Here is a 20245-nt window from a genome sequence, read left to right on the forward strand (position 1 = left end):
CACCAGGTGCTCCGCGTCACTGCCAAGGATGAGGGCCAGCTCCGTCTGATCCGGAGCCTGGAGGACATGGAACACCTGCAGGTGGGCCAGGAGTTTTCATTTACACACTAACCCTGGTGTCCCTATTTTGGGCTTGTCGTTATAGGCAAAAAGTTTCAAAAATAGCATGGCAGAGAAAATCACATTTCCTGAAATGAGTAAATCACTTAAATAAATGATGAATGAATCATGACAATGTAAACACAACCACATATTATAACTATGTATAATCTGGAAATTTCACAAAAGTCCTTTGACAAATCATCATGTCACTAGAGTCTAGCCTACGGTTGCAAATGTTCAGATCATCCTTTTAATGGATAATTTGCGTCTTTCCTCTTAGCTGGACTTCTGGAGGGATGCCACAGATGTAGCCACCCCCGTTGATGTGAGAGTGCCTTTCCACAGCCTGCAGGCTGTCAAAGCCTTCCTGGAGAATCAGAACGTCCAGTACTCCATCATGATCCGGGACGTGCAGGTAATAACAAATGGTTTCTCAAAGAAGAGACACATTTGTATGGAAGGGTTATGGAAAAGCACTAAATGAACTTTACTATCAGCTATTCCGTGGTGTAAAAAACAAACAGTAGACAATAGATTGATGAGTTAATTGCTTTTTGAGTAGATTTTAGTAGGTTTATAAAAGCTGGAGCTTTTATCCAGAGCAGATTACAAGGAGGCAACAGTTAGTTTATAGTTTATAGTGTTACAGTTCATAGAGTTCCAGTTGTTCCAGGACAGTTGTGAGGACTGGAGGTCTGAGGGAACTCATCTTTAAATTATAGTCTTTTGAACCAAACAGACAACCCTTCCAAAATGAGTGACTCATGGACGAAGTGGAGGTGGGAAAAAAATTAGCAGAGAATCTGACAGGGAGACAGCATACTGGGCAGGTACAGGAGAAGGTTCTGGTAGGATTTGATGCCAGGCATGGAGAAGGTTATGAGACTCCAGAATTGTACAGTAGGTCTCAGTGCACTGTCACTGGCCAAAGATTATTTACTTTTGGAAAATATTATCCCAATACATAAAGCTTTGTCATTACATTTTGAGTAGCAACGCTTGACCTCGTGCCCTTTGCCTGCAGGCCATGCTGGATGAGGAGAAAGACCAGATGATGTCTGCTGCTCGCTTTGCCCAGCCCAGGGATACTGAGAGTTTTGACTATTCCAATTACCACACCATCAGCGAAGTTAGTACCAAAACACATACATGCACGCACAAACATGCACGCACACACAAGCACACACACACACACGCACCCACCCACCTACCCACACACACACACACACACACACACACACACACACACACACACACACACACACACACACACACACACACACACACACACACACACACACACACACACACACACACACACACACACACACACACACACACACACACGTATTGTACATGAGAACTACTATTATGAGGCCACAGTATGTGAGAATGATGGATATCTGTAACAAAAGGGTACAATGTTTGTTGGAGCCTCAAGGTTAGAGTCTGCACAGCAGCAGTCTGAGTTGACTGCAGAACCAGTAGCTTTGTCCTTTCTTCAGATCTACGGATTCCAGGACATGCTGGTGGCTGAGAACCCCAGCCTCGTCAGCAAGATTGTGATTGGTCAGAGCTACGAGGGTCGTCCCATCAATGTGCTCAAGGTACACAGCCTGCAACAGATGCATTTTGAACAGATACAGAATTTACCACCATGTGAAAAACATGATGACTCTATTCCATTCTATGCCAATGCTTACACCATAATTGGTATAGTATAGGGATAGTTGATAATACAGGTCATGCATTGACAATGTATAAAAATAATAATGAACCCACTTCCCTCTTTGTAACAGACAATATCCCACAGTCCATATTTCTCTAAAGAATTTCTGCTCATGTACAACCTTCTCTTTCATAGTTCAGCACTGGTGGAACCAATCGTCCCGCCATCTGGATCGACACCGGTATCCACTCCAGGGAATGGGTCACTCAGGCCAGCGGTACCTGGTTTGCCAAGAAGGTGCTTAGATAGATACATTTACTTTTTTCCCCTTTTCACTTTCAAATTAGTTTTTTTTAAGGATTCAAGCCGCTAGATAGTAAAACCCTAATAATTTCTCTCCAGTTTGTATTAGGATCCAAACCAGCAAGATTCAATAGAGATTACACCATGTAGTCAGTGGTTTATTACTCATCTTCCTCTTCCTCTTTTGTAAGATGGAACATGCTTAGAGACAATGATGCATATTCAGTGCCTCAATTATCCAGATGGGGGCGGTATAAGTAAATGTCAAATTTGTAACAATACAGTAACTATTAGACTGTGACACTGACAGCTAATGGGTTCTACTGAATGACTTCTTCTCTTTCACTGGCTGCCATAGATTGCGACTGACTATGGACGTGACGCTGCCCTGACTGCCATCCTGAACAAGATGGACATCTTCCTGGAAATTGTGACCAACCCTGATGGTTTTGCCTACACCCACACCAGCGTGAGTCCCTCATGAAATCCATATAGAAAAGATATGTTTTGTTTCAACTTCCAAGCTTTCAAGCATCCACCAAAAGAAAGAGACAAGTACTCAACAAAATAATATGTAATAACATGTGATTTGATTCTCCATGCTATAGGCTAGATTGATGATTAATAATGAACTTCCTAAGTTTACATTTTTAATATTATTATTACTACTATTATTAATATATATCTCCCCCCAAAATTGGTAAGTAGCATTTTTAATGGACCCTTAAAATAAATATTCATATTTTATAATTTATAGTACAGTACCTTGCCATAGTCTGTTTGGCAAACTGGTTGATTATACAATAAATAGTTCAATAAGGTTTGATGAGTTTGATTTGTGACACTAGCTGGCTCACTAAATCCAAAGCAATAAACTCTATTAACCCACTAATCGTTGATTTATTGATATTTTTTACAGAACCGTATGTGGCGTAAGACCAGGAAACCCAACCGTGGCAGTAACTGTATGGGAGTTGATCCCAACAGAAACTGGGATGCTGGCTTTGGAGGTAAATATACATTCATATTATTGTTGTGATTAATTAACTGTACACATTAATTAGTTAATAAAAAAATAGATGTAATGACATAATTTTAAATGAAAGCACAACACATATAAGACATACAGTGCAAGCAAGAACAAATCTGAGCACTAATTTAGTTAAGTACTGCTACCGTCATGTTCTCAGGCAGGTTTTTCTTTCGTCATTTGTACTGGAATCCGCACTGTCCGCATTCACTAAGAATAATAATGCAGGACAGATGCATGATAATTGATTGAATATGGCACAGTTTTCCCCCCCACAATGTTATTTCTTCATTAATGAAAAGCAGAAACCAAGGCACTCCACCAGTATTATCATTATAATGCTTTTATTGAATTGGCATGTTAAAAATGGAACAGTTAACCTTCTATAATACAACCTTTTATTATTTGGGGAAAAAAGGTTATTTCACCTCATAATAATTCATTGCTCATTAATTCAATAGTAAAGGGACCAGGAGGCCTGGAAGACAGCCTATGGTAATATTGCCTGAACAAAAGTGGTCTGCACAACGTTGCCCTGAGGCAACAAACACAGTTTTAGTTCATAAATAAAAACAAAATAAGTCTTTAAGCAATGCGTATGCATATATCTTTTGATATGCATGTGCATAAACCTAAACATGTTGATATTCCCCCCCTCACTAATTGATTTGCTCCCTCAGATGGCAGTCAAACATGGCCTTTGTCAGGAATTGGTTCTTTTTGTCATTGTTTGAATGTGTTCCCTCCTAGGCGCCGGTGCCAGTGGCAACCCCTGCTCCGAGACCTACCGTGGACCCAGCGCTCACTCCGAGTCTGAGGTCAAGTCCATTGTGGACTTTGTGAAGGCTCATGGCAACATCAAGTCCTTCGTCTCCATCCACGCTTACTCCCAGATGCTGCTGTACCCCTACGGATACACCAGGACCCCTGCCAAGGACCAGCCTGAGCTGGTACGTTGAGTCACATCCAGGCTACACATGTCAGTTTAACTCTGCGAGTGTACGAATGAAACCAAATGGACCCGCAAGGGAGAGAGTTACAGACATGCATGTACTGAAAGGGTCCATTTGTACACTCTCAGAATGAAATCAACACAGTGTTTAGAGAATGAGCCAACGTGCTCACAAGCTCTATTATGACTTGGAATCATCTAGATCATCTAGATTTTTACTCCATTTTTGTAATTGCTCATCATGATCATAGTGACTCCATAATGTAAAGAATATAAGGGCCATTGATTGAACAGAGCTGACTTATATATAATATACAAACATACTATTTTGTAACATTATAGGCTTAACGAAGTTTAGAATGAAAATTCAGAACATCTATGGTACAGTATATCGTAATGTTTGTATGTTTCTGCCCACAGCACGCACTGGCTAAGAAGGCCATTACTGACCTGGCTTCCCTGTATGGCACCCGCTACAGATATGGAAGCATCATCAACACTATCTGTAAGTCTAATCAGTATATCCCCCCCACAACATATACAACATCTGGCTGGATTGCTATGGAATTTTTAGTGCAACTTCATGCTTCAGCATCATACTGTTTTCTCGCACAGTGGTGTCAAACTCATTTTACACATACTGGCACATTGGTCAAAATTTGACTTCAGGCAGGCCATGAAGTCTGTGTGTAAACGTGCTCCAAACGCTGAAAGGCACAAAATGCTCTATCCGGTCACAACACGGAACATTATGGATAACATTCTTAGGCTACTGGGTCTAGCAGAGAAAAGAAATGTGTGTAGTATAATTTATTTGCATTTCGTGCTTTGTTTGTGTATAAAGGAGCTTTCCATCTGCAGTTTACAACCACCCAACAGCGACCACATTTTCCAGTTGCACACAAGTGATCTAAAAATCTAATGGGTGGCTTGCCATGGCCTCAGCAAGGATCAACACTACTGATTTCAGTGACCTCATGTCAATACTATATTGCCACAGTGCCACCCTTTGACAAGTACAGCCTCAAGGGGCTGCTAGCAGGGCGACTATAGGCTCAGAGGGCCTAATGAGCTGGGAGCCACTGGCCTATTGTACCAGTTGTTTACAACAAAATAAACAAGGATAAATCATTGCTTGTCTCACTTCAGATCAAGCCAGCGGTGGAACCATTGACTGGACCTACAACCAGGGTATCAAGTACTCCTACACCTTTGAGCTCAGGGACACCGGTCGCTATGGATTCATCCTGCCAGCCAATCAGATTCTCCCCACTGCCAAGGAGACTTGGCTTGCTCTGATGGCCATCATGGAACACACCAACAGCAATACCTACTAGAGGACTCTAACAATGACAGCTTTTAAGCCCGATTCATACTTCGTCACGCGACAGAGCATAAATCAGGCTTTAGCCTGCCAGTGGAACACCCTCTGACATGTCATCAGTGGAAGATAATTGGCTATTTAATAAACAATGGTAGATATTAACATAGTCTGCCTCAATGTTGTACATGCCAATGACTCCATAAGATCAATAAATGGTATTATTATAAACCCCTTGTGTATATGAGCTGGAGTGTTAAATGGCATGCAATACAAGATTTACATTACAAGATCAGGGTCATATACACAACACATATTACATTCTTAAACCTAAATAAAATGTATGTCTTATAAGACTTAACATATCTTATATTCCTTAAATTCCACACATAATCGCTTTGGGCAGCAATTTAAGAATTACACTGTATACTGTCACCTGGGATCAATTTGATCCAGATACTAAGAACAGAAACGTATCTAAGCTACTATTACTTCCAATAGATTGAAAGAAGAGCACTTTTCCAACATAAATGACCCAATGGTGTTCAATTCATGATTTGACTTTATTATTTAACATTCATGTACAAAAGTTTGAAATGTGATCAGTTAACGTGGTTTAAGACAGAGTGAATCAGTTCAATGACAGCATTTCTATACACGCACGCACGCATGCATACACACACACACACACACACACACACACACACACACACGAGGCACCCTGACATTGGTCATACTGTATATCCACAACTTCCTGGACCTGTCTCATCACTGTCCTATTAAATGAAGCATACATTTCTAAAATATATTATTAAAATACAAACAGCATACAAGCCACACCATAGAAGGCCACATATTGAAAAGCAATACTGTTTTCACATTTTCAAGAGGATTGCTAGTAACAAAAGTGCCAGTTTAACACAATGTTGCCTTGTTACCAAGACAGCAGTCATAATGTTGACCATTTCTTCCCACTGGACCATTAGTGAGATTTTATGATTATGTGTCGGATAAAACGCCTCCATCGATCACAACCCACAGTACCTCAGCATTACACAATAGTACAATAGCACTCAGCAGAAGCAGAAATTGAAAGGAAACAGCCGTTACTTTTTCTGTGCAGGCAGGATTGAGAAACAACAAAAGCAAGACTGAGCAATAAAATACATCGGATTGACAAATACAGTGTCATCATAAAGCAAAGATCATTCAAAAGATATTTGCAGTATTAAATATTGCATTTGGTTATGATTCCATATCAATGTTGACTATTGTCTCTTCGTAGTGTATCAACAATGCAATGACGAGACAACAACTTTAACAACTATAATTCAAGTCAGTGCAAGGATGATCCTTCAATTCTCAGATTATGTTCACTGAGGCAAGATGATGACTCACTGTGCAAACTTCTTAACATAAAGTCAACATTTTTTAAATAATAAAATACTCTGAAGTGGAAAAACAACAGTGTTCTATAAATCAGAGGTAACGTGCACAACTCCATCCAGTCTGCAGTTTGTTTATATGCATAATATATGATTTCATGCTTAAGTGTCATTCAGTTAGGCATTTTAGCTGAAGCTCTTATCCAGTGCTGTACAAGAGCAGGTTTGTTTGTTTTTAAAGATTATTTTTTCAGAATTTCTGCTTTGATTTTATAGATAGTGAACAGAGAGACAGGAAATATGGAGTGTACTCTCACCAAGGGAGTTTCCATCGTCTTACACTGTTAGACTGTTATACACGGACTCAACCCTGTGTAAAAACAGAGCAGACTGGGAATGGAGCTGAGTGCATCTCTGGCTATGGTTACACTTCTCATTTCAATGGGCATCTGCCATCAGAATGTACAAAGTTTTAAATTCAGTTTGTCCACACTTGACCTGCCTGGCGTGATCAGGCTCATCGTGGCCACATTGAAACGACCAAATGTAACCGAACTGAGGACCATGTCCTCATTACTGTAGTCCTCACGGGCTCTGATACTCAACAAAATAGACTTTACTAGATCCAAACCAATATACCGATTTAGCTGATATATCGGTCACTATTCGACTTTTTTCACGACATCGGTATCGCCAATTATCCATCTGATGTGTCCAGATTTGTGACCTCTTTCAACATGACAAACCTATTTTGGGCATGTCATTATAGGTGTACATTTTTAAAAGATTTCAAAAATAGCAGCACATTGCATCGCATTGCAACGTGTTGTGAGCTTGCACATGGGCTATTTTTGAAGTAGGGCTTACGTGGTTAAATAAAAATAACGTAACAATTAAGTTCACTCTGTTTATTTTATATTTACTTGTTTGCTAATAAGTTAAATGTTCTGAAATGGAAACTGTAATCAAATCAAACATACTGTACAGTAGGTAATCGGTGGTCTAGGTCTAGGAGACTCCATAATTGTGATCGGCACCGGACCCAAAAGTCTGGCATCAACTTTACTTGTGTTAAAGGTTGGTTATGGGGGTGAAATAGGGTGGGTCACTTCCATGCTCTGCTGCTCTGGGCCCTGGCAGTCTCTTTCCTGGCTGTGGCGGTGCTTTGTCTGCTACGGGCACTGGACGCTTTAGACTGGCCACTGCTGGTGGACAGACGGCTGGACATGCGACCTGGAACACACAACACAAGATAAAGATGGTGTACTGTAGAGAGACAGAAAGCTAAGGGCAAAGATGTTATGCAACACTCAACACTGTCGTTATGTAGTCAGCACAGTGGCCATCTACAGTGCCAGTGTACCCAAGGCGAATTCGGTTTAATAATAATAATAATAACTAGAAAAAGTGCTCCTCGGAGCACAGGTCTCCGCCAGGTCAGGTACGTTATTCTGGCTTCCTGGTGGCGCTATAATAGGCCAATGTGAAAAGGGTGCCATTTATTGTTAGGTCTTTCACGGCAATCAGACACTGAATTCATGATTTGAGGCATTTTGTTCCATTTTGCTAAATTAGACCTGCTGGTGGCGCTATAACAGACCAATGTGAAAAGGGTGGCATTTCTTCCTCGGCATAGTGGGAATGTGCGTGTGAAATTTCACGGAAATCGCAAGCTGCGTGCATAGTTTGAGGCTTTTTGTTCAAAACGGACCAATCCTGCAAACTTTGGAAGCCAACCTTAGGCAATGAGGATGGAATATGGGAAATCGGACAAATCTGTGTTGATCACATGACTGTAGAGATACTGTGTACCGATTTGCATGACGTTTGGATAAAATCTGTAGGAGTAATATAAAGAAATGGGTTTTGCACAAATCGGCCTCCTGGTGGCGCTATAACAGGCCCATGTGAAACATTTGGGGCAGAGGTTCTGAATTGACATCCAGGGAGTGTGTGTGCACAGTTTCGGAGCGACCGGGCCAACGGTGCCGGAGATTAGCTGCTAACACACAGACAGGACGGACGGACGGACGGACGGACGGACAGGGGGTAAAACATACTCTCTCGCCATGCCTTTCGGCCTGGCGGAGACAATAATATAGTAACTCACTGTACAGTATGTCAGTGATACAGGGCCCATTCCCACGATATCAGGGGTTTTCAACTGATTGTGAACCAGGGACCACCACCCTGATTAAAAATCAACCTGGGGACCACCGTTGTGTTGGAAGGGGATATGGGATAAGATTAGTGCTTTAGTAACTTGCTATGCATCCCATGTCTATACATCCCAGTGATCCCACTGTTTCTCAACCAATGGTCCACGGACTACTAGTGGTCCATGGCATAATTAGGCCTGCAGGTGGTCCATGGGAAAATGTTTTAAAATGTAAATACATAAATAAAATACCTTTGTTATAAGTATTAAAATATGTTTAAATAATATTTCATAAGTCCATCAAATGTCAGAAAATGTTTGAATTAATAGGGTGGTGTGAGAGAAAAAGCTTGAAATTAAATAATGACGGTTAAGGCATTATTTACCTGAAATATACGAGTGGCCGAGACCTATATATAAAAAACAGAACCACTAATATATTCCTATCGCACGGTTACCCTTATTCTGTTCTCTTATCCAACCTTCCATTAAACTCATGTTAACTGATATATTGATTTGTATCTTATGTGTGAGTGAGCAGACACATGCAATTATATGGACACATTTCATAATAATGATGACTCAATCAGGCAATCTGGTACACTTCCTCTTCTTGAGATTCTAACTCCCTTTCTGTGGAATTTCTAGACCTCAGACTTCCCAGTAACTGACAATATTGACGCATCATCATAGGTCACTAGGTCATTTAGTGCACTGTTCCGTGGAAGAACAAAAATAAAATAAATCTTCACTTTCACATTACTAAATGCATCGTCAGGGACCACATGCAATACCGTCACAGACCACCAGTGGTCCATGGAGTGCACTATATGATTGGTTACTTTTGTCTCCATCTGCTGGGGAAGGCAAGATCCTGGCTGAAAATAATGTTGACCAAGGGTTGGATAATATCATATCCATATTGCAATATGAGACAACAGATTGTCTGGAACAACAAAAAAAGTGACAATAGGTTATTTGGTGAAAACATATTGTGATATTTGATTTTGTCCATATTGCCCAGCCCTATGTGGACCGACACTTTCCTTGCCTTGCCTTCCCCAGTATAAAACAAAAACGCTAAATGCTTCATTTCTGTCACGTGACAAAGTAAGAATGGGCCTTTACTGTTGGTGTCACTGGCTAGGGACTGATCGTCCAGCTGTTGCTGGATCTTGGACAGCTCATCCCCGGTGAACCTCCACCTCCTCTCCGCCATGACCTGCTGCTCTGGCCGCGGCACCGAGCGCCTCCTCGCTGCCTCTGTGGTAGATGGCAGACACAAGGCCGGGAATGAGCCCGTCGTCATCCCTTCTGAACATCTCTGAGCGATCACCTTCAGACCTGGGGGAGTTGTGAGTTACTTATAAATACTATGCAATTCATATAGTTGGAGGTCAAACTGACTCACTAGGAAGTCAAAGTCTTATGAGCAGCTGTGCAAACTTAGTTTAATCCATTAAGACCTGAGGCAGATTCTACAAATGTCTTCTAAATCCTAACAGTTTTCTGAAACCCTTATATTGCTATAATATCAGTGGTTCTCAAACTTTTTCATGTCAAGGACCCCCAAAATTCTATGTATTTGGCCGCGGACCCCCATCTAAAAAATTGTAGTTCAAGGGACCCCCCCAGAAGCAAAGATTTGAGTTACAAATGTTCGCTTTAGAAAATATCTATTTTCAAAGATTTGCAAAATATTTCATGATTTTTCAAAAAAGCTCGTAGCGTGGCACTCGTGCTATATGACTATGTTCAGAGTGACTGGCTACTCACATCCGATTTTTGGCCTATCCAGATTCATCAGATGGTTTTATCAAGTCTGAACAGCAAAAAAAACACATGGAAACTGATTTCTGCTAATCAGATTTTGAACCACATTCTTAGGTGGCTTGAAATGCGATTTTGTCTCATTCTGTACACTTGCACACTGACGCCTGATGTATACTTCATCATATGACGTCTCGCTCGCCAAATCTACAAGCTCACAACACATCGCAACGCGATGCATTGTAAGCTTGTCAGTCCTAAATCGAATTGCCTGCAGTCTGAACAATACCAACATGTCGTGAGATCTTACCTCCAGAGAGCATGTAGAGATTCTCGAATCCTCGCTCGCACATGATAGTGGCTGCCTGGCTGGCTATCATCTCATCCTCATCATAAACGATGATGATCTTCCCTGCAGCGTTTTTCTACATCCAGTTAAGGCTCAACGAGTCAAGTACAGAGAGCCTGTTTCGGATTCAAAATAAGCTGGATTTTTGTAAATTGATGATTTCTTTATACATTTTTCATGAGTGTGCGCCAACATAATTTCAACCACCACGATTCAGCAAACATAGCTGATCTACATGCTCACAACGCGTCGCAGCACGACGTGCTGTGAGCTTGTACCTCAGAATATATTTGGCGAAGAGATTTGGTGTAGGAAGGAAAAAAAGGAAGGGGCCAAGTATTAGACATCTGGGGAACCCCGGTCAATGAAGCACAGTATATAGGGTTTAAGTGGTTAATGCTGGTGGATAGAGAATGACATGGTGAAGGATACATAACTCAGCACTTCCTTGGTGTAGGGGTTCATGGTCCGAGAGAGGGTGGTGATGGGGAAACTGCATGCTGTGTAGAGAGATTAGCATGAAGAAACCAGATTAACACAGACATAATGCTAAGCCTGCTAAGCAGCCTATGCATGCATGTGGCCTCGTCAGTCGTCAGTGTGATTAATTGCTATAAAAGCTAATAGCTATACTCATTCTATCCATCCATTTTTATCTGTGGCAGGAAAAACACCTCGTTAGCCAATTGCTGCTAAGACACATCTTGTTGTCATTACACAGTAATAACCTATGTATTTATTAACACTACTGTTGATACATTTTATACTATATTAACCAATTAAGCCCTATTTATACTATTTTTGCTATTGCACATTTTTGAAAAATGTCACCTTTAATGACATATCCAAAATAGGTATGTGAAGCTGAAAGTGGTTAATACTACATTTTACTGTGTACCAGTCTGCTTGAAATACACAGGTAATGCTCATGGAAATCCCATACATTTCCAAATTCCCCACCACCTACCGGTGATGATGTGGCACTGGTCATACTGCTCTCGGTCCCGTACATCCAGTAGCAGGTAGGGGCAGTCAGTGTAGGGACTGTTGGCCAGCAGTGGACTGGACACCGGGGTGACTCTCGCCGGCTTCTCGCTGTTCCTGCCCAGGTCCAGCTCTCCCACTCCACTGATAACACTACCACATGACAAGACAGAGAGGAACAGAGAGGTTACACATTCTAACACTTAGAATTCTGAACTACAGACTGTTCATGCAACTTGGTCGACACTTTTAACCAAAGTAACTGGTAATGGTAAGTGCTAGGCCTGTCACAATATTACATACGGTAATCGTCTAATCGCAAACATTTTTACAAAATCGTCATAATTGTTTCCAAGTTGAAAGATTTTCACACATTTTCAAATATTAAAAAAAGCAGAAATAGCAGATCTACAAGCTTACAATGCATCACAAAGTGACGCATTGTAAGCTTGTAGATCAGCTATTTCTGCTTTTTTAATATGGATAAAATTATTAAATATGTCAATAATTTCTTTGTATATTTAATCATTTGTCATATCTTCCCTGTGCAATTTTTTATGGCAAAGCCTAAAAGGCTTCATATGTTCCAATGTTCAATGCCAAACACACAATTAAATCTTCAATCGGAATTATTTGAGTGACAATTAATCGTCAACTTAAATTTGTAATCGTGACAGCCCTAGTAAGAGCCTATGCACTCTACATCACATATTTATTTGTGTTGGTGGCCCCGGTGGGGATGCAGGCCCTAATTCGGCAGTGTGACCAGCAATACAAACAAAACAGTGCCGTCACCGTTTTGTCATTCATTTCCTACGGAAAGATAGATAAGGAGCAACTTAATGCTTGATGCTAATGTCTCAACTTAATAACAGGTTGGCGCTAAATACAGAGATGTCAGCGAGAGGTGCAATTTAAAGGCCAGCTCAAGCTGAGTCTAACATACGAAGGAATGTTTTGTTTACTGGTGTGCCTGACTGGAGAGTTTAATGCAGTGCTAACCACAGTTCTATGTCCACGAACCAAACAATATTCAACATAGTGTGTAAGAAAATTCATGGACCCATTTGGTAAACAAAATCATTCGGTAAACAAACTTAACAAAACCAAATCTTTTGTCTTGAGAGATTAGCTCTGGACGCATGCACGCACGCGCCGTACGACAAACAATTAATCAGTCAGATGAACTCATGAAACCAACACTGGTGTCACAAAGGAAACCACCATGACAGGAATCAGTACAAGTAAGCAGACCTGAGGAAAATGACAATGTACTGTATACAGACACACCCAGGATGAGACATCAACACCAGACAAACACAGGTAAATCACACCTGTGGCCAGCAACATGACCAGCCACTTTATCAGGTAGCGAATAACCCATAACTTGGAGGCCCTATTCTGTTGTTAAAACCTAGTCAACGTGCAAAATAGCACAAACCAATGTACTCCATCACACGGCAGTGCCCCGCACCGAAAATAGTCAAATTACAAACTCACAACATGTTGCACCGTCGTACGGCTTAAGGCACTTACACACTAGGTGCCTTTTTTTGGGGGTGAAGAATTCACACGAAAATAAATGTTTTCAAATTGTTGTTTGTGTCATGAGTACATTCATACATAACGCAAATATTATGTGGCGATAAAGCGACTTAATTCTTTTTTCAAAACAAGGTCAATTCTTCACTGCGAATAAAAGCATCAACTTGTATGAAAGAGGCGTAGTGTGATGTTTGATACAAAGTATTCACCATGCATTTTCAGATTATTCGTCACGCTCCGGGTGAGCAAAGGCCTTTAATCAGGTGCAATGGTGGACAAAGTATATACTCAAGTAAATACTCAAGTATACAAAAGCACAAATTACAACATACATTTTCAGAACTTTTCAGAAATAGTGAAAATAGCAGATCTACAAGCTTGTAGTAGATCGGCTATTTTCACTATATTTGAAATATGGCTTAAGTGGTTAATAACAATATATAATTGTTAGTGTCAGTCCCAAGAGTCCCTTCCTAGTAGTGGTGTCAAAAGTACATTATTATTTCTATTTAAAATGTAGCGAAGGGAAAGCCAACAGCTTACAAAAAAATCACACCCTGTGTGAAGTGGGCGGTGTCTTGCTAGCTAATCACAATACTGAATGGAGTCAACCAATCATGTACAAAAAATAAATACATTTATTGAAACACTCTTTATGATGGACGAAACCATAACTTAAAAAATACAAATTTATGGGATTTTAAGTTATGGTTTCTTATATAGGGCTATGCACATGTGTCATGTGACACTGGCCAATCACAGTCCTGAATAGACTGTGATTGGCCAATCACGGTGCAGGGTTAGGCGGGGTACTTTTTGACCAATCACAGCGCAGGATAATTGTACAAATTTCCAAACCTCACTTATAGGGGCGGTTTCACCGCCCAAAAACTAAAGAAATACTCCAAAAATTTACTTAAGTACAGTACTCAAGTAAATGTACTTAGTTACTGTCCTCCGATGGCCTGTAGTCGGTAATATCCTGCCATGACTACTCAACACTGTGTCCATTGTGTGGTTTACTTTAGATCTGCCTAACATCCTTCTCTCTCTCTCTGGTGAAGGGATCTAATGCCCTTCCATTACCGGCAGGGCCCCCTGTGTGTAGAGTGCCAGAGATAGAGTTACACCTCCGGCGTACCTGTCAGAGGTAAAGTGGGGTTGGGGGTGTGGGAATGAGGCCAGCGTGGGGATGCTATAACAGATGGAGGAAAAGGCTGCGGTGGGGGTTAATGTATGGTACAGGAACCATGGTGAAGGGTTGAGGGTGGGTGAGGCGTTCCTCTGGGAAACAGAGGTGGATGTGTGTGGAGGTGGAGAGCAGACACAGATACTGGGTGTATAGGGTTACAGGTACGCTTGGGGTAATATATTGCGGTTGTTCGATGACCGGTGATCCAGCAGGCTGCAGGAGTAATTGGGTGTGAGAGAGATTGTAAATGTAATACAGTAAGGGCAAGACATAATGGATATAAGTGTAATAACAGTGAGAGGGATTAGAGATACATATTTTCACTTCAGTAGTTGTGTGGGAAGCTATACGTATGTTTTGCATTGTTGTATTGTGAAAAGTGCAGTCATGTGTTGTCTGCATTATGTGTGTTCACTATTCAGCAAAAGCCTAATTTATCCTCTGTTGCACAATGCTGTCGTGCGCTAAAAACAACAGACCTACAACAGACCGCATCCTAGCAAAAATCCCTTCAAAGACAAATATCACAGCCGACATACATACAGAACACACCTACACACATTGCATACGTAGTTATTTCAAAACTGACCTTGAAGTTAAATAAATCTGTTCAGAGTATATAAATCATAAATAAACTGAGTGTACTGTATTTTTCCCATAAAGACTATTATTATTATTACAGTGATGCCAGTATGTGAGTGTGAGTGTGTGTGTGTGTGTGTGTGCGCGCGCCCGTCACAAACTTGTAGGTCTGCTATTTTCGGAAGTATCAATCGTGTTCATCGGCTTTGTTGTTTTTTATGTTCAAAAACCCGAATCAATAGCTCTGAGTCACACAAATCTCTTGTTGAATATTTTCACCACAAATGTGAAGTCTGCTCCACCTGCTCCACTTTTGAATTCTAGAAATCTTAAAGAATACTACTGCCAACTGCACTAAAAGCTCTACAGACTTTTGCATAAAAAGATGTTTTCCTGCCTCTATGCACTAATTTACCCTGGGATTCAAAGGATTTTGGATCTAATATGCGGATTCGCATTTACAGTACGGTAGATTCAGATTCGGTCAAATCTTTTCAAACACCAACCATAGTTTCTAGCCTTGTGCATGTGCGTACAGAATTATATTTTTGTACTTTTTTTCTTTTCTTGTTGCTGCAATATTTTGGAGTCAATACCCAAGAATTGTACCCATATCATGGAATGTAACAATAAAGAAACTTGAATGTTGAAACTTAGCCTGACCTCTGCAATGTGGACCTGGCAGAGTGGCAGGAGTCCTCAGCTTCCCTGCTGCTCTGTGGGAGGACAGCTGTCTGGGGGCAACCGTTGGTCTGCTCTGACAGACACTCTGCATCCGCCTCCGACAGGTACTCTGGGGACATTGGGAATAGAACAGAAGAGAATAAAATTGGTCTGAATACAACAGAATAAAATATATGAAATAGAATAGAGGTGAGGAATACAGAATAGAAGAGCATATACTAGAATGGAATAGATTAGTAATGAGGAATAGAACAGAACATAGAATGGGAAAATAGAGAGTAGAGTGTAAGTCAAATTTATACTAAGGTGAGAAATATGACGTGAAGAAGGCATGCATTATCATATATGATCATGTATTATGATCTAACTACACAGCTTCAGTTATCAGCTTATTTCCCCTCAGTTACCTTCATGTCTGGGTGATTCGTCAAAATTCACACTTTCATTCAGCTCTGTGACATATGCTACCTGAAGTACCTGGTGTGGGGGAAATAAACAAAACACAGCTGTGGGGTTTGTAGGTGAAAGTAACACAAGAGATGTCCACTAGTACACCACAAGTAGTCTATAAATGATTAAATACTGTAAATAGATTGGTTTTCTCACTGCCTTCGTTTCCTCTGCTCGAAGATGCATGGCACCGAAAGTGATTTGCAAATGAGTGTTCTTGGGTTAACACTACTGTTAATCGATAGGGCATTCAGGGCATTCAGTTCATTCGAGTCCAGCTAACTTGATCGCAATGCTACCAGTCTCTCTTAAACTCTGTTTGCATAACAAAGTTAGATTGACTCAAATATGTAAATACTGATATAGCAACATCATGACATTCTAACAAAAACAAACAAAAATGTTGATATAGTTTACCAATGAAAAAAAAATCTCTGTATGAATCTTACAAGACAGTCAACATCATACATGAAAACATTCTTACCAATTGTGCAAAAGTTGTCACTTTTAGGCGTTTGAAGAGTTCACCCTTGCGGTATCTGTAATCTGAGAGAAAAGACAATCAAAACTACAAATAGGACAAAATAGAGAAAAACTTCAAAATAATAGCACCACCAGTTATGCAGGTAGTAAACATTAACTGTATAGATGGTAATAGGAATGTTTAATCTGTCAGTGAATTTGCCAATTAAAAAGGCTGACAATAAAAGAACATATTTGGCACTTGAATTTTGGTTTCCGTCAGCCACAGTGGCAGGTGGACATATTTTCCTGTAATGTTCGAATATCTTCACAAGTAATCAAGCCAGCATATCTCACCTGGGTCTTGCGGCTCATCTATCTCCTCACCCTCCTCCAATACTAACATGTCAGCAAAATTCAGCTCTACCCTATCCGTTCCCATGCTACAGAACCTCCCAGGCAACTTTGGCACAACTATGCCCAAAGCAGGCTGCTCAGAACCTTCTTTTAAAAGTGCCATTGATATGGCTGTGACCCCAAGTGTGACCTCACTATCTTGCTCTCTGTTTCTCTGTTAAAAGCACCTGTTGGCACCTACATGGTGTATCCAAATACTTTAGACTCCACAGAGAAATAACTGTAGACAGTACAATCACCCATTGGCGAATGAAGGAGTCAGTGGTGCTTATCCCTGAGAAATCGGAAGGAAGCCCAAAAGAGAATGGCCACAAGCAAGCAACAAAGTACTCATTCACAGGGGTTGAGCCAGTCATTAGTTTGGAAAATATAAGTGGAACAGAGCTTCTCCAGTTTGCCTCCCAAAGCCAAGCTGTCAACAAGGAGAAACTCTTACATTCACCAGGAAAGTGATGAACCAGACCTTCTAAATGTCAGTGTGTGATCTGAACGGTATGCTTAAAGACTAGAAATGGATAATTGGAAGCTTCTTGATTAAAGGAGAGTGGAAGAAAAATAAAGAAAGAGTGTGTGTGTGTGTGTGTGTGTGTGTGTGTGTGTGTGTGTGTGTGTGTGTGTGTGTGTGTGTGTGTGTGTGTGTGTGTGTGTGTGTGTGTGTGTGTGCGTGCAAAAACCATCATGTAAACCTTAAATCCTGCTGCAGTCTCCTGCCATGAACTGCCTATCTGATCAACCTTTTCCCCCAGCTATAGAACAGACCACATACATAAGATGGCAACATCTTGCCTGAAATCCTTGGGCCCTCCGTGGGTATCCCACAGTGCAAGCACACTGTGATTTATTCAACCACCTCATTTGTGGTCCTGTAATGCCACTAATGCAAAAGTAATGCCATCGTCAAACCATAGAGGCTGCAAGCAATCTGCATCTACCACAAAACTGCCTGTTGCTTGTATGATATCAGACTTACTTTTTTGGATCTCCTGCAGTCTTTCCATATACTTTGTTTGACTGCATCCTATCAAGTGAGAAACAGCAAGAACAACAAACCAATTAAGGGACAGTTTCTCAGTGACAAGCCGAAGTTAACCTTACCAGTGGTGTAAAGTAACTGTGTACATTTACTCAAGTACTGTACTTAAGTACAGTTTTGTCTTTTACTTTACTGGAGTACTTCCAATTTTCAGTACTTTTACTTCTACTCTCCTACATCTCAGAGGGAAATATTTTACTTTTACTCCACTAAAATTATTTGAAAACTTTAGTTACTTTACAGATTTTGATTATTATTACAAAACATACATTAACCACATTAACCACATTAACCCTATATACTGTACATTTTGGCCATTTGAAAATAGCTGATCTTCAAGCTCACAATGCGTCGCGATGCGACACATTGTGAGCTTGTAGATTTGCTATTTTTAAAAGATTTGTATACATTTTAAAACTTGTGAAATGGGACTTTCTGCATAATAGTAAATTTTGAATTCCAGACATTTACTTGTAACAGAGTATTTCTACATTGAAGTATTGCTACTTTTACTTAAGTAATGCGAGTACTTTTTCCACCACTGACATTTTGTGATACAACCAGCCGCTGCCCTGTAGAGCCGATGTGCAGAACATACCTGTATCCAGTCTTGTTTTAACATTTTTATATTTTGGGTTCTCTGGTATCCTTTTCTTCAGGTACTGAAACCAGGGGGAATAGAGAATCATATGTATCATATTCATATATAATAATGCTCCTTCGTACAGGTGCAGTATAGCTGAGCAATTGCCTTTAAACACTTTTGAAAAAATTGCAAATTGTAGAAACACTGTACATACAAACAGAGCAATTTACCTTTAAACACTTTTGAAAAAACAACTGCCATTTGGGCACAACTTTGCAAAAGCTTATTATATCCCAAGTTAACCTTTCCTATGTGGATATATAGGCCAACTATTTCTGACAGCAAATTATTATGGTTTTGTAAGTTAGATTTGCCTCAGTTGCAAATGTAACAGCTCTGTGTACATCATTTCTATTCCCTTTCAATTGTACATACATTATTTTGCTTTGATTGTATTGTTCCACTTTTGCTTTGGCAATGTTAACGTATGTTATCTCATGCCAAAAAAGCCCCTTGAATTGAATATAGCTTTGTTATCAATGCTGACACAATAGCTAAAGTACAACATTTCATTACGATCTTACTCTTGTAATGATGTATTGGTATAACTAACACATTGACAGTGAAGAAAACCCCATTTAGATTCATGTGCATTTACCTTGGCATTTCCAATGGTCGACATCTTTTACAAACTGAAACACTCAACATTATAAATGTTCAATGTATATTTAATAAACGTGGCTCTGATTGGTCGGAGCATTTCTATGGTCCAATCACGGAAGCCGATACTAAGGTTGACGCTTGTAGCTTCGCTGTGGTTTGATGTGCGGCTGGGCTGGTTGCTTAGCAACGGAGAACGCTCCCGTTAGAAGCTACTGCATGAGGTACTTTATTTCCCTGTATGAAGCCCAATTTATGCCTGCGAAAGTAGCAGATCTACAAGCTCATTATTGTAGTTCCCTGAAGCCCTCGTTTTAAACAGAAACAAACGGACAAGACTGATATTTGTGACGCACGAAATCGTTGTGCGACGGAGCATAAATTAAGCTTAAAAGTAATTTTGAGGGGGTAAAATTACCTTGGGTGAAGCTGCCAGACTCTCTCGCTGACAGACAGCGCTAATCGGTCACTGTTTCTGTAGCCCTGAAACTTAACTGTCATATCATGACAGTCATGAATGAACTTCAACCTGGTGTTTCACTTTTTTAATTTACGGCCCGTACATCTACGTAAACGTTTAGATTTCAAATATAAAGTGCTTACCCGATGGC

The 20245-nt window shown here is 40.5% G+C and overlaps 2 protein-coding genes across 5 annotated transcripts in view; one reads left to right on the forward strand and one right to left on the reverse strand.

Moving 5' to 3' along the window:
* The window catches only part of cpa5 (carboxypeptidase A5), an 8234-nt gene extending 2626 nt beyond the window's left edge, over positions 1-5608 (forward strand). For all 3 annotated transcript variants that reach the window (XM_080437066.1, XM_080437067.1, XM_080437065.1), the window contains 10 exons: positions 1-81; positions 383-517; positions 1127-1231; positions 1608-1709; positions 1967-2068; positions 2433-2543; positions 2994-3084; positions 3855-4054; positions 4477-4561; positions 5206-5608. The exon at positions 1-81 is cut by the window's left edge and continues 1 nt beyond it. In XM_080437066.1, coding sequence (XP_080293192.1) covers positions 67-81; positions 383-517; positions 1127-1231; positions 1608-1709; positions 1967-2068; positions 2433-2543; positions 2994-3084; positions 3855-4054; positions 4477-4561; positions 5206-5393 — 1134 coding nt within the window. In that variant the 5' untranslated portion in view covers positions 1-66 and the 3' untranslated portion in view covers positions 5394-5608. The remainder of the gene's footprint in view (positions 82-382; positions 518-1126; positions 1232-1607; positions 1710-1966; positions 2069-2432; positions 2544-2993; positions 3085-3854; positions 4055-4476; positions 4562-5205) is intronic.
* A 336-nt stretch (positions 5609-5944) lies between these two features.
* On the reverse strand, positions 5945-19657 carry cep41 (centrosomal protein 41). 2 transcript variants are annotated; one of them, XM_080437514.1, is made up of 11 exons: positions 19633-19657; positions 18987-19050; positions 18326-18373; positions 16961-17022; positions 16434-16503; positions 16006-16135; positions 12007-12176; positions 11472-11539; positions 11001-11115; positions 10049-10264; positions 5945-7995 (listed from the first exon to the last, which is right to left on the reverse strand). In XM_080437514.1, the coding sequence occupies exons 1-11, from the start codon at positions 19654-19656 to the stop codon at positions 7868-7870; spliced, it is 1095 nt and encodes a 364-aa protein (XP_080293640.1). In that variant the 5' UTR covers position 19657; the 3' UTR covers positions 5945-7867. The 2 variants fall into 2 exon arrangements, with proteins under 2 accessions (XP_080293640.1, XP_080293639.1); XM_080437513.1 differs by lacking the exon at positions 19633-19657 and having other exon boundaries at positions 18987-19088.
* Between the last annotated feature and the right edge of the window lie 588 nt (positions 19658-20245).

Source organism: Gymnoscopelus braueri (genome assembly GCF_963280865.1).
Source record: "Gymnoscopelus braueri genome assembly, chromosome: 9".
Taxonomy (NCBI): Eukaryota; Metazoa; Chordata; class Actinopteri; order Myctophiformes; family Myctophidae; genus Gymnoscopelus; species Gymnoscopelus braueri.